Below are 19,583 nucleotides of genomic sequence, written 5' to 3' on the forward strand. Positions count from 1 at the left end.
GATCAGAATAAAGTTGAGGCCTATTATTAGGGCAGGTTCAATCTCTTTTAGGTTGGATTTGTACCTTCATCCCCGAACTACAAGTCATGGTTCCAGACCTATTGGAGTTGACGATCTCCTGGATCGTTAAGGGGTGTAACCTTCACCTCGTGAACGGTTTACAAGTTCCTAAAACTTGTTGGCGACTCTTTTGCTCTATCTTCCTTCCCTTTGGACACCACCATACTTTAGTGTATGATCACAGTGAGTTTCAAGCTAGGGATAATGCTTGAAATATTCCCTACACACCTGCTTTGAGAGCCAAGCCTTTTCCTTTATTCCCTTCACTATTGCTTGTTCCTAAGTGCAACTCATGAGTCATGAGGGAACCAGCAAGTTGCTCAATGTTAAACTTTGTGAAGTCCTTAGTTTCCTGTAAGGCAGTCACCTTGGCTCTCCATCTTTTATCTTGAGGGAGGCTTCTTAGAACTTTCCTGACCTGCTCATCAATAGGAATTTGCTTTCCAAGAGAAACAAGCTCATTAATAATGTTAGTAAACCTGGTTAACGTTTCCTGGATTGTTTCTTTAGATTGCATTTCAAAACGTTCATATTTAGACATAAGCAGATCAATTTTAGAGCGTTTTACCTCGTTAGTTCCTTCATGTGTACTTGAAGTAAATCCCAAATTTCTTTAGCATTTTTACAACCCATAACACGATTGTTTTCATGGGGACCAAGACCACAATGATGTAATTTAACAGCAAGTGCATTAATTTCCATTTTTTTAAAATCTTCCTTATCAAACTCAGACATGTGTTTAGGTACTACCTCATTTTCACTAAGAGTTTTGGTAATTTCGAAATCACCAACTTCAATAACTCTCCAAACTTGGTAGTTGTGATAAAAGTTTCCATTCTGTTCTTCCAATTGGTGTAGAACTTTCCATTGAACATAGGAGGACGCTGCGTAGAGTAACCTTCTTCCAGTTTCTCATGATTGTTCATGTTGCTTCTAGAAACTTAACTCGTCAGGGTTTCCTGATTTCTTCGAGGAACTAGCTCTGATACCAATTGTTAACTCGAATAAACATTACAAGAGGGGGGTGAATTGTATTGAGAGGAACTAGGGTAATTTTTGCGGAATTTATAAAGGAACTCAAACAAAAAACTAAAAGTGCAAAGAGAGATTTTATGTGGAAAACTTCTTGGCCCTAATCAAGAAGAAAAATCATGACCACAAGGGATTTTAAACTCAACTCTTAATAATAATAGGGGAAACAACCTATTACAAATTAAGACTCTAAACTTAAGTTCCTCAACGAACTCCAGTTCCCTTCAACTGATCCCTCAATTAGTTGATCTCTCTAACTCTCTCTTTCTCCTTGCTTCACTCAAAGCAATAAACACTCTTAGTGTTTCCCCAAACTCTATCCCAATACAACTCAAGATTAAATTGTAAATTGCTAAGTACAAAGACACTCAAGGACTTAAGTGGATTATGTCTCTTTTGAAAGCTAAAAGATTGTAATGCTCAAGTGTGTTCTTTTCAACAGAAAACCGAAACTATTTTAGGAAGTTAAAATAGTCGTTGCCTCAATCACCACTCAACATAACTCCCTTAAAACTAGGATGTGCAAGGAGCGGGATCTTGGGCAACAAGTAAAACGAAATACTAGGAAGTGGTTTTACTGCTTCCTTAATTTTCTCAAAAACACTTTTGATAAAGTATACGATGATATAAAGATTTTCCAAAACCGATTTTCCAAATAGATAGACATGATCAAAACAAATAATCTTTTCAAAAAAAGATATTTTAACTTAAAAAGATATTTTCGAAAATCAACAAGTTAAAATATGGAAAATAAAATTTTTATCAAAAATAAAATTAAATCCACTTAAATCCTAATTTATCATTGTACTTAACATAAATACAATAAGCCTAAAATAAAGATAAAATACATTAGACTCCTTGAAACTCTGAGAAGCTTCGACTCTGGAGCTTCAGTTCCTCACTAAAGGAACACGACTTGTGATTGACTTCTTTATCCTTCCATAGCTGACTTTGTTCCATGTCCCCTTCTTACTCCTTTCATAGCATAAACTTGTCATTAATCAAAGCTAAAAACGAAAGTTAAACTTATATGGGTTTGCTTAGGTTCCTTAAGTTATCATCAAAACTTAAGGTCAACAGCTTAGTTTCAATAGGCAGATTAATTTATAAATGGTTAAGTCGAGATTCGATAGATGAGATTTAATACCGGTAGATTAATTCTGTGATTGTAATACGTAGCGAAAGCCCTTTATGATCTGATTAATTAATGCATTGATGCATTGATTATTATATTTTATCTTGGAATATTATTTAGGAAAAATTGAAACGAATAATCCAACCTTTTTCACTTCTGCTCAAAACAATCCCACCTTTGCGTATTCTAGAAATAATCCCACCTTTTACCCCCATCTTCTCAAAACAGTCCTTTGACCGGTTTGTAAAATTAGTAACTGGTTTTAGAAGGTGGCTTGCCACGTGCCACTTTCTAATTGGTTTTTTTAAAAATAATTTTTAAAATAAAAGAAAATTAATAATAAAATTAAAATAATAATAATAATAATAAACAGCCTCCTTCTTCCCCGATTCCCCGTCCTCCTTCCCGAACGCCAACCTGAAACAACCCCCTACCCCCATGCCTACTCCTTCCCTAACCGGAGCAGCCACTTCGTAACCCCCATGCCAACTCCCCTCTTCTTCCTCTTAAAGTCTTACCACCCTTCTTCCCCAAAATTTTCAAACCTCTAGCGATTCTAACCCCCACCTGAAATTTGTTTTGTCATTTTTAACCCAATTTTCATTTTAGGAACATGGATCAAACCCAGAATCCGAAGCAAAATCTTAGGAAAATCGTTAAATTAATCAAAATCAACAAAACCAGGAAGATACAAGCAAGAGTTTAATTTTGGAGTGATTTTATAGAGCCAAAAACACAGCACTGTAAAACCCATTTTAATCCAATTTTCCGGTGCCACGAACACCACGAAGGTTGCAGCTGAGTTTAAGGAGGTTTTGGAGTAGCGGTGGTTGGGTTTAGTGGGGTTTGGTTGGTCGGTTTCAAGGCATTTCGGGGTGGCTGCCTGGCTGGTAGTTTGGGTTTAGGAGGTTTCGTGGGGGTCAGGTACGGAACAATGGTCAGGTGAAAGGATAGGGTTTGGATTTCGGGTGAGGTCTAGTGGGGGTGGTTATGGAGGTCTGGTGGTGGTGGTTATGGTGGGTCTCCATTGAATGGGTTGGGAGGTAGAAGGTGAGATTTAAGAAATAAAAACAAAAAAAAAAAGAAATAAAATAACCTCTTAAACATGTTATAAGTAAAAAGGATCATTTTGAGCAAATAAGAGGCAAAGGTGGGATTATTTCTAGATTATTTAAAGGTGGGAATGTTTTCAGCAGATGTGACAAAGTTGGGATTATTAGTTTCAATTTTTCCTATTATTTATTGGTGAACCTATGCCTTATGTCCTTTATTAATTGATTTCTCTTTACCCTTAATCTCCGTAGTTTAGTTTCCTTTCCATACCATTAATTGGAAAAATTGCTCCCATTAATCTGAACTTTGTCTCATCCGCCGAAATTAATCCCAATTTCAGTTTATTATCTATCACTCCCAACTTTGGGGGGTATTAATTTTCGTTGCACCCAAATGACTTGCAACCGGTAAAGTAGGTAAACCTTTGTGATTTTTTTTTACACACGTGTCAATATGTAATTGGTTGAGAAAAATAAAGAAAATTTTAAAAAAAATTATAGTAAGGAAAATTAAAAAAAATAAAGAAAAATGTAAAAAAAAAAAAAAAAAAAAAAATTAGAACAACCCAGCAGCACCCACCACGATACGAACACCACCGCCGCACATCAAACCACCACCACCGTTGGCCAAAAATGGCCGATATTGGCCACAAATGGCCGAAAATGGCGGGGCTTAATACCCTAAACCGGCCGATTTCGGCCGTTTGTAGCCGATTTTGTGCATAGGCGTCGCCGATTTCGTGGCTGGGTTCGCCGATTTTGAGGGTGGGGAGGGGTTATCGATGGCTGGGGAAGGGTTATCGGGGGCTAGGGATGGGTTTTCGGGGCTGGGGAGGGGTAATCGGGGGCAGGGGAGGGGTTATCGAGGCTGGGGAGGGGTTATCGGGGGTGGGGGAAGGGAAGGGGTGGCTGGGCGGCGATTTTCGGTAGCGGGGGAGGGGTTTTCGGGGAAGGGGCGGTTTTTCCGGCGGGGTAGGGGGTGGGGGTGTGGTGTTTTCCGGGATAGGGTGGGGGGCTGGGTATTTTTCCTTTTTTTTTTTAATTTTTGTTTTAATTTTAATTTTTGTTTTTTTGGACCTATCACGTGTTGACACTGTCTAGGTAACCTACTACATCAGGTTAGATGACCTGTTGGGTGCAACGAAAATTAATACCCCCCAAAGTTGGGAGTGATAGATAATAAACTGAAGTTGGGATTAATTTCGGCGGATGAGGCAAAGCTCAGATTAATGGGAGCAATTTTTCCTAATTTGTCACTTAATACTTTAGATTGCTTTAATTAATTAGGAATAGAAAGACCAGTTTCCCTATGAATTCGACCCTACTTCCCTATCTGCATTAGTTAGAAGATTTAAAAATTACTTTTGATTAGGTAATACGACTTTAGCCTGTTATTGCCTATGGTGATGAAAAATAATCTAAAGATCCACCCTTGTGTTACTGTACAATTTTAAAGGAACGGAATCAATATTGAGTATTTTGTTGGACAAGTAGTTTTGTCCAATCCCCATCTTCCTTGATGTTATTTCAGACAATTAGGATGAGCAAACCTTGACTGGTTCAATGTTAAGACAGACAATTCAATTAATTTTCACGTGGATAAGCTTTTAATGTGTTTTCGAAAATGGATGAACTACACCCAACTTTGCAAATTGCAAATTTACTACCAGTACGTATCAAGAAAAGTCAGAGTCAATCATGACTCCTTTTAATTTCATAGAGTTACATACTTACATCTTCGGTTTTGAGCAATAATTTGACTGATTGGAGTTTTAAGAACTTGCATTGAATTTATTACGTGGCAAAATAATACGAGTATATTTAAGTATTATTTATTAGAAAATTTAAAATATACGAACTGAAGTACTCCGTAATATATTGAGTGGTTGTTATCTTATTACAGATTAACAAATGCTAGAAGAATTTAAATACTCCCTCCGTTTTTAAATACTTACTCCAATTCTCCATGTGCAGAGTTATTGAGAAATTAATAAAATATGTAAGTAGGTAAGTAGAAAAATTAAAAATTATAAAAATCAAAAGTAGTGGAGAAAATTAGAGGAGAGAGAATATGAAATTAATAAAATATGATCATGGTGGATCCACTAAGTAAAAATTGGAGGAGAGAGAATATGAAATTAATAAAATATGATCATGTGCGGAGTTATTGAACTAAGTTAGAGAAATTAATTAAATATTATAAAAGCTTTCCAAATTAGAAAATGAAATAAGTATTTAAAAAAGGCGAATAAAATAAAGTGGAGCAAATATTTAAAAACGAAGGGAGTAGTTCACTAATGGAGAGTAAACTACACTAGTATATTTATAAAATAAAAGTAGGAGTAAAATATCTAGTATTAAATTCTAAAAATAATTAATTTAATTTGATACTTCATATCATACCATTATTCCATTATGTAGTTTTTTTTAATCGTAATTATTTTATATAAGTATAATATATCTTAGTAATTGTTTTAAGTTCTCGGTCAAATGCTATTAAAAAAAAAAAAAGTTCTCGGTCAAATATATGCATGTCCAAAATCACATTGTTAATTAATAAGTAGCACAACAATTTAATAACACGTTGTATTGCATTAATATATAAAACCACTCAGTTTATTATTTTATTAATCGTTTTTGTGGGAATTTTTTAATATTTGAATAGATAATTGGCCTTGTTCTTTTGAGATTCTGGGAAGAGCAGAGCAGAGGTCAGCATAGCAGAGCAGAGTAGAGCAGATTTCAGGATAGTAGAGCAAAGCCGAGCCGAGCACTGCACATTTCAACATTATTGTTAATACTATTATTATTATTATTATTATTATTATTATTATTATTATTATTATTATTATTATTATTATTATTATTATTATTATTATTATTATTATTATTATTATTATTATTAAGTGCATATACGATTTAGGTGAGTGAAAACCTAAATATATGTGTACCATATTTAACATATGTTAATAGTAGAAAGATAAAAGACAGCGGTTTACTTATATTTATTTCACAAAAAATTTAAAATAAAATGATTTAATGAGTATTAATGATTTTACTTATAAATTTGTCTTAATCATACATTTTTAACCCTAAAAATAATAATAATATACAAAGTACTACTTGAAAACAACCTCTATTTTTCTTTCATTCTTAAAATTTATGGAAATATTTGAAAAATAATTCAACTCAACGAACTAACAATCAATACCCACATAAAATGTTTCTAAACATTGTGATTCTAATAACAAATGTTTATTAAAAAAAATTGTTATTAATTATTATTATTATTATTATTATTATTTGTAAGAATTATTATAATTATTAGAAATTATTAATTAATAATATTAAAAAATATTAATTCTTAATAGTTTGAATAATTAAATATTATTATTGATAATTATTATTAATTATTATTATGATTAATAAATATTAATTATTATTAATATTAATAATTATTAAAATTATTTTTAATATTAATAATTAATATAATTATTCAAAATAATAAATTATTATCATCAATACAATATTAATTATTATAATTGAATATTAATTATCATTGTTGTTATTATTAATTATTATTTAAAAATTAAGTAGAGCAGAGCCGAGCAAAGCAGATTTCTTTTGAGCAGAGCAGAGCAGATTTGATTTGAGCAGAGCAGGGCTCAGCAAAGCAAAGCAGAGCAGCTCTAAAGAACGGGGCCTAAGTTTGGTTTTAATATTAGTTTTAAATTTTCTTGAACAACTACGCGCTACCCCTACTTGAAAATCCTGGATCCGCCACTGGAAAGGTGGTATTATACTATTATTCTTGACAAAATTTCAAAAAAAAAAAAAAAAAAAAAAAAAAGCACTCTACTGATAGACCTAGTTTGCGCAAAAAAATTGACTAAATTTATTCTTATCTCTATTCGTGTTTAATTACGAAATATTGATTGATACATAATACATTACGAAATATGATTGATTAATACACATGAGTGATATGTCATATTCAATCAAGGCATCTAGATCTATCTACTTTTTTCAACATTAAACAAATTACTGAAGTAATACTATAAAGTGGTCAAATATCTCACCGACCATATTATAATGCTTTAATTATATAGGATCAATGACTTTTTTTTTTTTTTCAATTATATGGTACTCACAAATCTCTCGTCACAAATCCGCATAGTGTGTGTATATATAGGATCAATGATTGTTTTTCCATATATATGGTACTCACAAATCATTTCAATTATCTTTATACTAATTATGGAAACCTTTAAAAAACACCATCTTTTTCTCATTTTTCTCACAACCCTAACCAATACTATCATACTCAATCCTACTTTAGTAGAGTCATGTAACGCCATTGATAAAGAGGCATTGCTTGAATTCAAACGTGGGATTGAGTACGATAGTGGCGACCAACTACTCACGTGGAACCCTAACACCGATTGTTGTACATCGTGGACTCAAGTCACTTGTGACAACACCACGGGAAGAGTTATTCGAATTGCTCCATTCATACCTTCAAATCTGATGGATCGTGATGCTTCTATCTTCGTAAACGGTACACTCTCCCCTTTCCTAGGCAATCTTACCTATATTCAAGAACTTGACCTTGCTCATTTTCAACAATATTACCTCGATAGCCCGTCCGGTATAAGAGGTCCTATCCCACCTCAATTAGGTCAATTATCACAATTAACCTACCTTTCCCTAGCTGAAAACATTCTCAGTGGCTCAATACCATCTTCATTTGCTAAACTCCGTCTTTTAAAAACTCTCAACCTTAGCTATAATAAGCTCTCTGGCACTATACGCATCAATCTATTTCAATCAATGAAATCACTCAACAAACTATACTTAGAACAAAATAAGTTCACAGGCTCTATACCAACTTCCATCGTAAATCTTATCTCACTCGAAGAACTCGATTTGACAAATAACTCTTTCTCAGGTGAGATTCCATCTAGTATTGGCAAGCAAAAGAACGTCGAATCTATTGAATTGTCATATAACAAGTTTACGGGGATAATACCAAACTCACTAAGTAAACTTTCTAAGTTATATGCTTTGAATCTGGATCATAATAAACTTAGCGGAAGTATTCCGCAACCAGTGTTGAATTTGAAGAAGCTAGTTAGGTTTGATGTCTCTAATAATCAACTTAGTGGAAGAATTCCACCACATCGTTTAAATCTTGATGCTTCTTCGTTTGCGGGAAATCCTGGCCTTTGTGATGCTCCGCTCCCTCCTTGTAAGCGTGTGTGATGCATGTGTTAGTTATATCGTGTAATTTTTAGCTTTTGTAATAAGCATATTCCGCAAATTTATTCCTTTTGGATACCAAAATCTCTCCCATAATGCAAAATGTCTTTATTTAAGTTACTGTATACGAATTTATTGTAATATCCGAGATTTTAAAACATGATTTACTATACCTTAAAATTATTTAATTAGCTTATTAAAGTTTAATCTATATTTTACTAACCACGACTATTTTAGTCTTAATCTTATTTTAAGATTATATTATTTCAGAACCTAATTTTACGAAGAAAAGTAATTATTTCAAAATGTATTTCGGGTTAATAATTCATATTTTTATGTTTTGTCAAATGTTGAATGTATCAATGTCTGTATTTTTACCGAGATAGTGAATGGTTAAGATGTTCTTGCTCACCAAAAGAGACAAAACCAAACTCCTAGGATGTTTCTACAGCGGTCGTTTGAAATATGACTACCTTATTATTATAATGATAAACAATATGAACAATCCATTTTTTCACACTATAAATTGGACACAATTAATATTATAATTTCTACAATGCAAATATAATTTTTGAAAATTTTAATTTACCATAAAATAAATATTTTTCGAGAAACTATATATTAACTGTAAAAATTACATAAATAAAACTAAAAATTTGATAAATTAAAAAAATGTTGATAATAATATTTTATAGCAAAAATAGAGTAATATAATTAATTACTTGGATAAAAATAAGTTAAGCATGAACTATATAATCATTAAAATATTATAATAGTCATATTTCAAACGACCACTATAGAATTTTCAAAACTGCTAAGTTCATCCTTTCTTCACGACTAAGAAATGAATTGACAATTTCATTTTTCATGGCTTCTTTACCAGAATGGTTGCCTAATTCTTGTGATAATCTTATCACGTACAAGCTATTGATCCTTCACGGTTAAGAAACAAAAGAGCAAAGGATAAATTTGCTTCATTCAACTAGGAAACAAAACCCACCTCCTATGTTTATCTTTTGGCTTCACGGTTAAGAAATGAAAAGTAAAGTCTAACTTTTGCTCCTTTATAATTGGTTTGCTCAATATGTTGAAACTAAAGAGAGAGATGAGAGATAGGAAAGAATTACCAAACTGATATTATGCATTTTAATAACAAAGTACAAGAGCAAATATATAAGAAAACTAATGACAACTACTTCCCTAAAACTAAGGGAGTAAACCCACGTCCAATGAATAAAACCTAGTCCCACTAACAATGACTCCTAACAATATGCTAAATTAAACCCCCCACATATTGATTAAACTTAATAATAGCAACTACATCCACTACTTTGAAGCACACAACCAACACACCCCCTTGCTTCAAAGGAGTAGACAACTTAATTAATTTTTTTTGTTTTTATACTATACTAAACTTCAACGACCACATTACTACGACCGGGTTCAACTTGAACACGACCTTGAACTCGACACAAACATTCATAGCCCCACCACAAACATGGCTTTAACCACGACATTTGACTTCTTGCATAGTCACGACCTCTTCGACTTTCTTCATCACGACCACGACTTGGACCTCGACTTGGATGATGCTATTCCCACGAACGCGATGCACATATTCATCTCTTGCTACAGAAACTACGACAACAACCACACAACTACATACACTCGACTTTTCCATATCGCCATGGAATTCATTACTGCCAACACTAAGTAACCACGACCCAAACATGAACACAATAATACTTGGATTTGAAGATGGTTTACATCATGACCACCGCTTCTACTTCCGTAGCCACCACGATCTCCACCTTTTTCATAACCATGACCACCTCGACGATAACTACGACCACTTGCATACCCACGACCGCGACAACTAATAAAATAAGAACCCATCGACCCATTAAACGCACCCATTTCTACAATGACTAAACACACAAAATAAAATTCATTCTGAAAGAAAAAAACTCATTTAATGTGTTTTAAACTCAAACCTCACGACTCTTTTACTCACAACAAACACGACTGATAATTTTAATTTGTTTCACTCACGACTTTTTTTTTCCTCTTCATTTCTCTCCCTTCTCGGATCTAACCTGAAGCTCTTAATACCATGTTGAAGCTAAAACTTAATAATATGAAAAGGTCGAAGACATATTTTATAAAGATAAGATAATAGAAAGCAACTAAATATGATTCATTTTTTCACACTAATTCACGGAAAATATAAAAGATATAGATAAGACTAATACTAACAAATTGATAACTTAAACTCCTAAATAATAGGAACTCATACTCCACTAACGGCTAATGCCATTCTCCACTAACAAAGTACTAACAAACTGACCCACTAACACACAATGTAATCTTTGACTAATTCATAATAATCCACTCAACTAGACTCCTAAAATTATTGAAATATGATTTACCAATGTACACTAACAATTATAAATAATAACTAACTTTTGAATCAATTTCCCAACATTCCCCCTTGATTCAAAAGTGGCAGACAATTGTTAAACATTGCAACTAACTCCAACGACACATTACAATAACTTGAACTCGAAACTTTTAATGAACTAGACACATCTTAACTCGACACTTTTAATGAACTCGACATTGCAAAGTACCTCGATCAACCCCGACTTTCACAACCCGACCACGACACTATGTTTAGAAGAGCTTAGTCTCTTCCTCTTCGACCTTTTGAGCATAGTTGCTTTGCTTGCTTTGATCACCAACTTGCTCATCTCTTTGTTTATCCCAACAACGGTCTTCTTTGTGACCATACCTCTTTCAATAGTAGCATTGAACACTACTCATTGATGAATGACCCCGACCACTACCACGACAACCACTTTCTTCACGACCTTGACCTCGACCACGACTACCTCGACCACGACCTCCATCATTATAACGACCATTCAACATTTGCCCTTTAACTTGAAAGGCTTTTTCCTCGACATCTTCATCCGTAGACTTATCCATTCTCTCTTCATGAGCCATCAAAGAACTCATCAACTCATCAAATGTGTAGGTTGACAAATCCTTTGACTCTAAAATTGCGGTAACAACACGCTTATAGTCTTTCATCTTGTGAAGACATCTTAATACCTTACTAACAATAGTCTCGTTAGTAATAGTATCACCATAGATTCTCATATGACTCACAATATCAGATACTCTAGACAAGAAACTTTGGATTGTTTCTTTGTCTTGCATTGTCATATTCTCAAAACTACTATGTAAAGTTTGTAGTTTAACGGCAATTACCTTCTTATCACCAAAATACTCTTTCTTCAAAATATCCCACGCTTGTTTAGATGTTGACGCAGCAGAAATTCGTGGGAAAACCTTATCATCCATTGCCGATTGGATGTACAATAGAGCCTTTGCATCCTTCTTACGATTTTCTCGTAATTGTTGATCAGGAATAGTCGGTGCTGGGTTCGGCTCACTATAACCGTTCTCCACCAAGTCCCATAACTCTTGAGACTTAAACAATGTCTTCATCTTGAGACTCCATAGGTGATAATTTTCACCCTTGAATATTGGAATCAAGGGTTGCTGCGACAAATTCATACCACCATTTGACATGATTACTGACTCACAAAAATAAACGAATACTATTTTTTTTATGAAAATCACTACACTTTTTTTTTCTTCACGACTGATTTTTTTACTCACGACTCACGACTTTTTAATAAAGCCTAGGATTGAACCATCTACTCGGATACCATGTTGAAACTAAAGAGAGAGATGAGAGATAGGAAAGAATTACCAAACTGATATTATGCATTTTAATAACAAAGTACAAGAGCAAATATATAAGAAAACTAATGACAACTACTTCCCTAAAACTAAGGGAGTAAACCCACGTCCAATGAATAAAACCTAGTCCCACTAACAGTGACTCCTAATAATATGCTAAATTAAACCCCCCACATATTGATTAAACTTAATAATAGCAACTACATCCACTACTTTGAAGCACACAACCAACACAATATCCATGCTTATCACTTTCACTAGTTTCATCTTATCCTTCCTTTTCTTTCAAGTTCTTGCAATAAGTTATACTTATACTCCGTAACCTCCAAATGCCCAAGCCAACGCCATCACCTTTATCACAACCACCGCCACCCCTACTTGTTCAAGGTGGTGCCACACCACCCTTGCCATTGACGAGTCATCCCGACCTGGTCTCTGATTGCAGCCGACTTCTTTTTTTTTCTCCATGTTCGTGATATGTTCTTACCGAGCTGAGACACAAGTGGTCTTGTAAAACCAAGTTCTTTAGTTGAACGTACTTCTTTTCAATATCACCAAAGTGAGTTTACTTTGTTGCTTTTAATTTTGGTTACGAGGATGATTTCGTACTTCGGATTTCACTCTTATCTTTCTTTGATAATGACAACATGAATAGTACCTATGTTTTTCTATTTTTATACTTCGTACTTGTTTATTTTATAAAATAATCACTTGATATAAGAAATGATGATACTGTATCTCGTATGATAAATTTTCTAAAATGAGTCTTATTGTTGCTTTCACTTTAATTATTAAAGAGATTATAGTTTTTTCAATCCTTTTACTCTACTAATACGAATATTGGTAGTGTTTATTTTATTAATAGTGCTTGTTTTACTCTGAACTAGTTTTATCCCCGTGCAAATGCACGGATTTATAATAATAAGACTTGAAAATAAAAATAAATAAATAAATGAATAAAATTCAATTAAAATGGAGTTAGTTTAAATGAAATGGCTTATATGTAACATTTTTTATTTTTGAATTTGAATTCATATCATGTCTATCCTTAAAATTCTCTTGTTAGATACATTATTTAAAATATTTTATAAATTATTGTAAGTTTTTTTTCATTAAATTTTTTTTATCATGTTATTTTTTAAGGGAAAAAAAGAAATTTAAAAAAAAAGCTAAAAAATATTTGGGCGGGAAAATTTTTGTTGTGAATGTGACATGTGTACTTAAGGGATAACTCTGGTGATTACTTTAGTATATAATATATAGATTATATAATACTTGTTTTATTCTATGAAAATAAGTTTATATTAGTTTATTATCAAAGGTTTTGAATAGAGAAGCTACTAATGAGTATTTTATTATTATTGGGTATGATTGAGAGTCATGACAATGAGGAATTAATGACAGAGGTTTAGAGCTCCATGATGATTATTTGAGAATAAGCTAAGAGTGATGATTATGGATGATCGAATGAGGTAATCATTATGTCTAGCACTTATGTCTAGCCTTGAATGTTTAACCAATATGTCTAGCAATTGTGTTCAGTCCCGTATATGTAACTATTATGTTTAGCTATTGTGTTTAGACGTGTATGTGTGACAATCACTAGTAGAAAAAGGCAAATGCCCACCGGTTCAAAACGTTCTTATGCCACCAGTTTTGAACCGCTGGGCATTTCGGGGTTGGCAATTGTCCATCGAAAAGCCACCGATTCAAAACCGGTGGCTAAACAAGAATTGCCACCCGTTAACCGGTGGCAATTAAACCTTCCCGCTTTTTTGGGGGGTATTAAATCAAAATGTCACCGGTTAACCGTTGGCAATATACATGATTTTTTTAAAAAAAAATTTCACTTAAAATATAATCGAATACCAATAAAACTCAAAATAAAAAACATATCATAATCAAACGAAATATATTATACTCTGAAATATGATTACCATTTAATTGTTATTGTATGATAACAAAAAAAAAAAAAATTACAACAAAAAAACCAAAATAATTCACAAACTCAAATTACAACATAAAAATTGCACCAAAAAAAATTACAACATAAAAACCAAAAAAAATTACAACATAATAACCAAAAAAGCCACGAACTGATACCTACATTCAATTAAAACACAAAAGTTAATAGATCTCACATATTGAAAATAAAATAAAATAAAAAAAGCCAGAAAACTCAAAATAATAAAAAAATGAAAATAAACCCAAAATCCAGGGAAAAAAAAACCAGAAACCTCAAAATAAAAAAAATAAAAAAACCCAATAACCGCATGCATAAACCCAGAAAAATCGAATTAAAATCCTAAAATGGATTAAATTCAATTAAATATACCCAAAAACCGCATGCATAAACCAAGAAAAATCGAATTAATATCCTAAAATGGATTAAATTCGATTAAATAAACCCAAAAACCGCATGCATGAACCCAGAAAAATTGAATTAAAATCCTAAATCGATTAAATTTGATTAAATAAACTCAGAAAAAAAAACCAAAAATCGATTATATTCGATTATATAAACCCAGAAAAATCGAATTAAAATCCTAAAATTGATTAAATAAACCCAGAAAAATCAATTAAAATCCAAAATTGATTAATTAAACTCAAAATTAAATCCAACAAAATCGAATTAAATCCAGAAATTTAACCCTAACCTCGAATAATTAAACCCAAAAATTGTTGTTGATGTCGGTGGAATTTAAGGGGAAAGAAAGAGATCGACGAGATTGAATAAACAAAATCGCTTGCATTTCCGACGATATTTGAGCCTCAATTTTGGGGAAATCGAAGAAGAAGACGAAGACGACGAAGAAAATCCAAGAAGATGAAGTAGAAAACGAGGAGAACGAAGGAGAGAGAAGGAGAACGAAGGAGTTGAGAGCAGGAGAGAGGAGGAGAGGCGAAAGAGGAGAGAGAAGATTAGGGTTAGGGTTTATAAAGGGATGGAGAGGAGAAATGAGAGGCACGTTTTGTTTGTTTTTTTTTTTTTTTTTTTTTTTTTAAACTTTACCACCGGTTCAAAACCGGTGGGAATAATTTTTTTCCACCGGTTCGGTTTGAACTGGTGGGAATACCCCACTCTAAAAATCTCGCCCATTTTTCTCCATATTTTCCCACCGGTTTTTAAAAACCGGTGGCCTTAGGTCGGTGTCAATCTTCATTTTTCACCTAGTGAATTATGTCCACGTATTATGAGTGCACGTGTGTAACTTTAATGGCCTGTTATTGTATCACGTGTATGCCTGTATGATATGTTTGGCATGTTATGATTTAATTTAAAAGCATGATATGTGCAAATGACATGACATGACATGACATGACCTTTTATATCCTTGTATAAATGACTTGCGAGATGATAAACATGTTTATTGATGTATTTCAGCCTTATGATTTATATGAATGATTTTATATATATACACAATGTTCTATTGATTTGTGGATCTCTCGAAAGTATGTTAATAATCTACGAAAAACTTATTAAAAGATACATAACTTATTATATGAAAGTGAAAGACCTAGTCCACCAGGCAGTATATGTTATGTTTCGGTCATGTAATGCATGTTATGTTCCGTCATGTCATACTGTCCAGCGACTAGCATGTCCACCAAAAAGATTACGAATTCCTGAATTCTATTAAAGGACTTATGAGAACTCACAAGGATACTCTATCGATGAGTTTTATGATATACTGATATGTATGATCGCTTATAAAGATGCCTTACTATCATACAAGGTGATAAGAATGCTATGAACGACATGAATTTCTTGTTATTTTATTAATTTATAAATTATGTGTATGTGATCTGTTATGCTATGCCCCTATTAAATGTTTAACACTAATGATTATTTTATTCAATTAAGTGTTACGAATGAATAATGATTATGAAATGTGTCAATGTGTTATGAATTTTTATGAAGTATAAAGTTGTTCTGAAATGATTTAATATGATACGATAGATGTAACTTTGTCGACATTGGAAAGTGAACTGAACGTGGAAAATAGGCAAGTTACAGGTTGAAGAAAGTATGTTAATGAAAAGGGGGAAACATTCCTACACGAATGAAAGTTATGTTATGTCCAAAACCTGTACTTACTTATGACCTTATGTAAAGGGAATGATCCTTGTCGACATAATTTTTATAAATAATGATGTTAGATTAGTTCTGAACAACTATGTATGTTTGATATATGCTCAAATGATTTTGAAAGAAAAACTGTTTTTGAAGGCTAAAATAGTATTTAATTAAGTTAATTAGAGGGTAATGAGGGAAATAGGTTTCCTCTTGGAAAAAAAAAAAAAAAAAAGTGGTAGTTTTTTGTAACCAAAAAGTTTTTACAAGATTTTTTTTTCGCAAAATGATGCTTTTAAAAGTTTTTTTTGACAAATTTTCCTAAAGAAAAACAGGGTAAGGCTAATTACTCCGCATTAAGAAATTACATTAATGTACTCGCTCAATTTTGTAATTAATAATTGTAACACTCTTTATATCATCTATTTCAAAATAATTGCAAATACTTCCTTAGACTATTCTTTTCAATTTTTCACTATTCACACATTTCTCTTTGGTTATCATTTTTGTGTTTACGTAAGTAAAAGTATAGTTACATCGTCATTATGAGTTGTACTTTTCAAATATTAAATTTCTATAATTTTTCTAAATCCAAATAATAAATATTAATATCTATATTTTTATATTGACAAGCGTGGAACACCAAATGATATCGATGCAATTAGAAAATAAAGAAGTAAATACCAATTGCAATTAATAACACCAAAATTTTCCTTTGGTCTTCGCTCGTTTATTTTTGTAAAACATTATTGGATTATTTTTCATACACTACCTAATAGTTAAAACCAAAATTGTGAGAAACTACGTAATAATAATGTTGTAAGAAACTAGCTAATAAAGATAAAATGTTGTAAAAAAACTATCTTTGATGGAATTTTCGTCGTTGGCCTAATTTTCATGTATCAACCTACCTCAAAACTTTGCTGAAACTGTTTCGAGGATTTTTTGGATTTCCCTTGGGATACTGGTCGCGCTCTTCGGACAGATTGGCTCGGACACTAGCAAAAGTGCAAACGAATATCCCGTTCCCCGAATATTCGTCTTCGACGGTTAAGTTAGTAACTGGGAATTGGAAAAGCTAGAGAGAGTAAGTAGAGAGAAGTTGGAGCTTGAGTGTGCTCTTAAATGTTATGTCACAATCCACCCCCCCCCCATTATAAATGATTGGGGTAATTATAGGGGTGGGGAATTGTGCCCCTTAGGGTTGCTGCCCTAATATTCTACGCTCTGATTAGCAGCGCAATTAGAAGAGGACACATGTCCTAGGGGGCGCCATTTTCTGGCTTTCTCAGGATTTTGGCCTCCTGATGTAAGGAGGCCCTTTATTCTCTTTATCAGGTGCTCATGTAGTAGTTTTGCACGTGTCATCTTCCTATAGGGACACGTGTCTTTTTTTAATTTGAGCCACATGTCTCTATATGGGATTGGACCACGTATTTGTGGTATTTTTACCCTAAATAGAAACCACTAGCTTTTTCAACCTCAAACCAACACAATCCGTTTGAAACTACCTCCAAACCCTAAACCCACCCACAACCCCAAAACCAACACAACCCACTCCACCATGCTGAAACCACCCTCCAACCCCAAAACCACCACCTCTTTTTTGCAAAGCCACTAATCCGTAGCCCGAAACTACCTCCACTAACTTAGAAAATACCCTAAACAATTGCCTTGAAAATAGTCTTACCACTTGAAAACCATCTTCCCCTTACTTGACAAGACCTACAAGGCGGTATAACAACCACCCAAAGTTCAATTCTAAGGGTAAAAGTATCAATGAGTCTTGAGTAGTGTCTTAACTCAAGACTCACATATCATACTATAGGTTGTCTTGGGATGAATTTTCAAAACTCATCTTAAGACTCTACTAAATGAAAAGGCATTCTATTAGTTTTATGGCCAATGTAGAGCTGCCAACTCATTGGCTTAAAAAAGTTGTTGATATTTTAATATAATAATGAGTGTTAATATTTTTTTTAAAGTGGATAAGCAAGTTTTATTATTTCCTACAAAAAAGTGAGCCTTGAAAAATGTGTTAAATTGGAGAAAGTTTTATACCCTTCATATTTTATTACTTGCTTCATTTATTCATGCGCAAAGTTTTAACAGAAATAGTAGAAAATATAAAATATAAAGGAAGTGGGGTTGTTGCCTTGTTGGAAAAAAAAAGTTTGATAGTTGAGAGGAGAGAGAATATGGATATATTAAAGTATGATAGTTTGGGGGTCCGCTTGGAGAAGAAACTAATCTCTTCGTATTTTAATGAGTGTTACACTTTGACTGACACATATTTTTAGGCAATTTAACTGACTCAAATAAAATAAGAGGTGAGAGTGAGGGATAACTCTAGTGGTTAAAGCTTCCCTCCCGGATTTAGGAGATCCTGAGATCGATTCTCACCCCCGCTCTTGTGGCTCTCCAAACACCACAAAAAATTGTCCAAAACCACCCGTTAAAAACATTTTTTGTCAAAAACCATCTACCTAAAAATATGTTGTCCAACACTGCCCAAATTTACAATTTTGTTGTCAATGGCCACCTTACTCGAGATTCCGGCATTGACCAAAAATCTAGTGTTGACTTGGGGCATGTGACTTGCACGTGATTTTTAATGACCCCCTCCCCTTCTTTTTTTTTTCCTTCGATATTTTTGGGTCCCATCTCTTCTCTCTTCTCTCTTCTCTCTTCTTCCTTGTTCTCTCTTTAATCTCCATTTTTACTTCTTAAGTTCTGAAATTCTTATCACCCATTGTTGCATAGGAGAAACATCCTTTGAATTATCCCTAATTTGTACCCCACCTCTGTAACACCCTAGAAATTCCTTTCTTTTAAAATACCTGTTTTGCCATGTTTAAAATTTTAAATAGGAAAATCTAAGACATTACCGCCACCGTGAAATTAAAACGGCTAAGGAAACTATCAAAGACATACAGCGGAAGACTCTCCTTTAAAATATTTAAAACGACTCAACATAAAAACTCAACCAACAAAAGTAAAGTCAACTTGTAGGGAATAATTCAAGCATTATTTCTAGCTTGAACTCCACTGTGATCATACACTTAAGTATGGTGGCGTCCAAAGGGAAAGAAGATAGAGCAAAAGAGTCGCCAACAAGTTTTAGGAACTTGTAAACCGTTCATAGGGTGAAGGTTACACCCTTTAACGATCCAAGAGATCGTCAACTCCAATAGGTCTG

At 33.2% G+C, this 19,583-nt stretch overlaps 1 protein-coding gene and 2 long non-coding RNA genes across 3 annotated transcripts; 1 reads left to right on the top strand and 2 right to left on the bottom strand.

Annotated features, from left to right (window-relative positions):
* Positions 1-11,334: 11,334 nt before the first annotated feature.
* On the bottom strand, positions 11,335-12,135 carry LOC145632668 (uncharacterized). The gene has a single exon (XM_081685016.1). The coding sequence runs from the start codon at positions 12,133-12,135 to the stop codon at positions 11,335-11,337; it is 801 nt and encodes a 266-aa protein (XP_081541142.1).
* A 451-nt stretch (positions 12,136-12,586) lies between these two features.
* Positions 12,587-16,536, top strand: LOC145630528 (uncharacterized). The gene is made up of 3 exons (XR_014112076.1): positions 12,587-12,868; positions 13,686-13,781; positions 16,271-16,536. It is a non-coding gene; the product is annotated as an uncharacterized LOC145630528 (long non-coding RNA).
* On the bottom strand, positions 14,184-15,166 carry LOC145630527 (uncharacterized). Its single transcript, XR_014112075.1, has 2 exons — positions 14,967-15,166; positions 14,184-14,412 (listed from the first exon to the last, which is right to left on the bottom strand). It is a non-coding gene; the product is annotated as an uncharacterized LOC145630527 (long non-coding RNA).
* Positions 16,537-19,583: the final 3,047 nt, after the last annotated feature.

This window comes from Chenopodium album, chromosome 5 (genome assembly GCF_948465745.1).
Source record: "Chenopodium album chromosome 5, dcCheAlbu1.1, whole genome shotgun sequence".
In the NCBI taxonomy this organism is placed as follows: Eukaryota; Viridiplantae; Streptophyta; class Magnoliopsida; order Caryophyllales; family Amaranthaceae; genus Chenopodium; species Chenopodium album.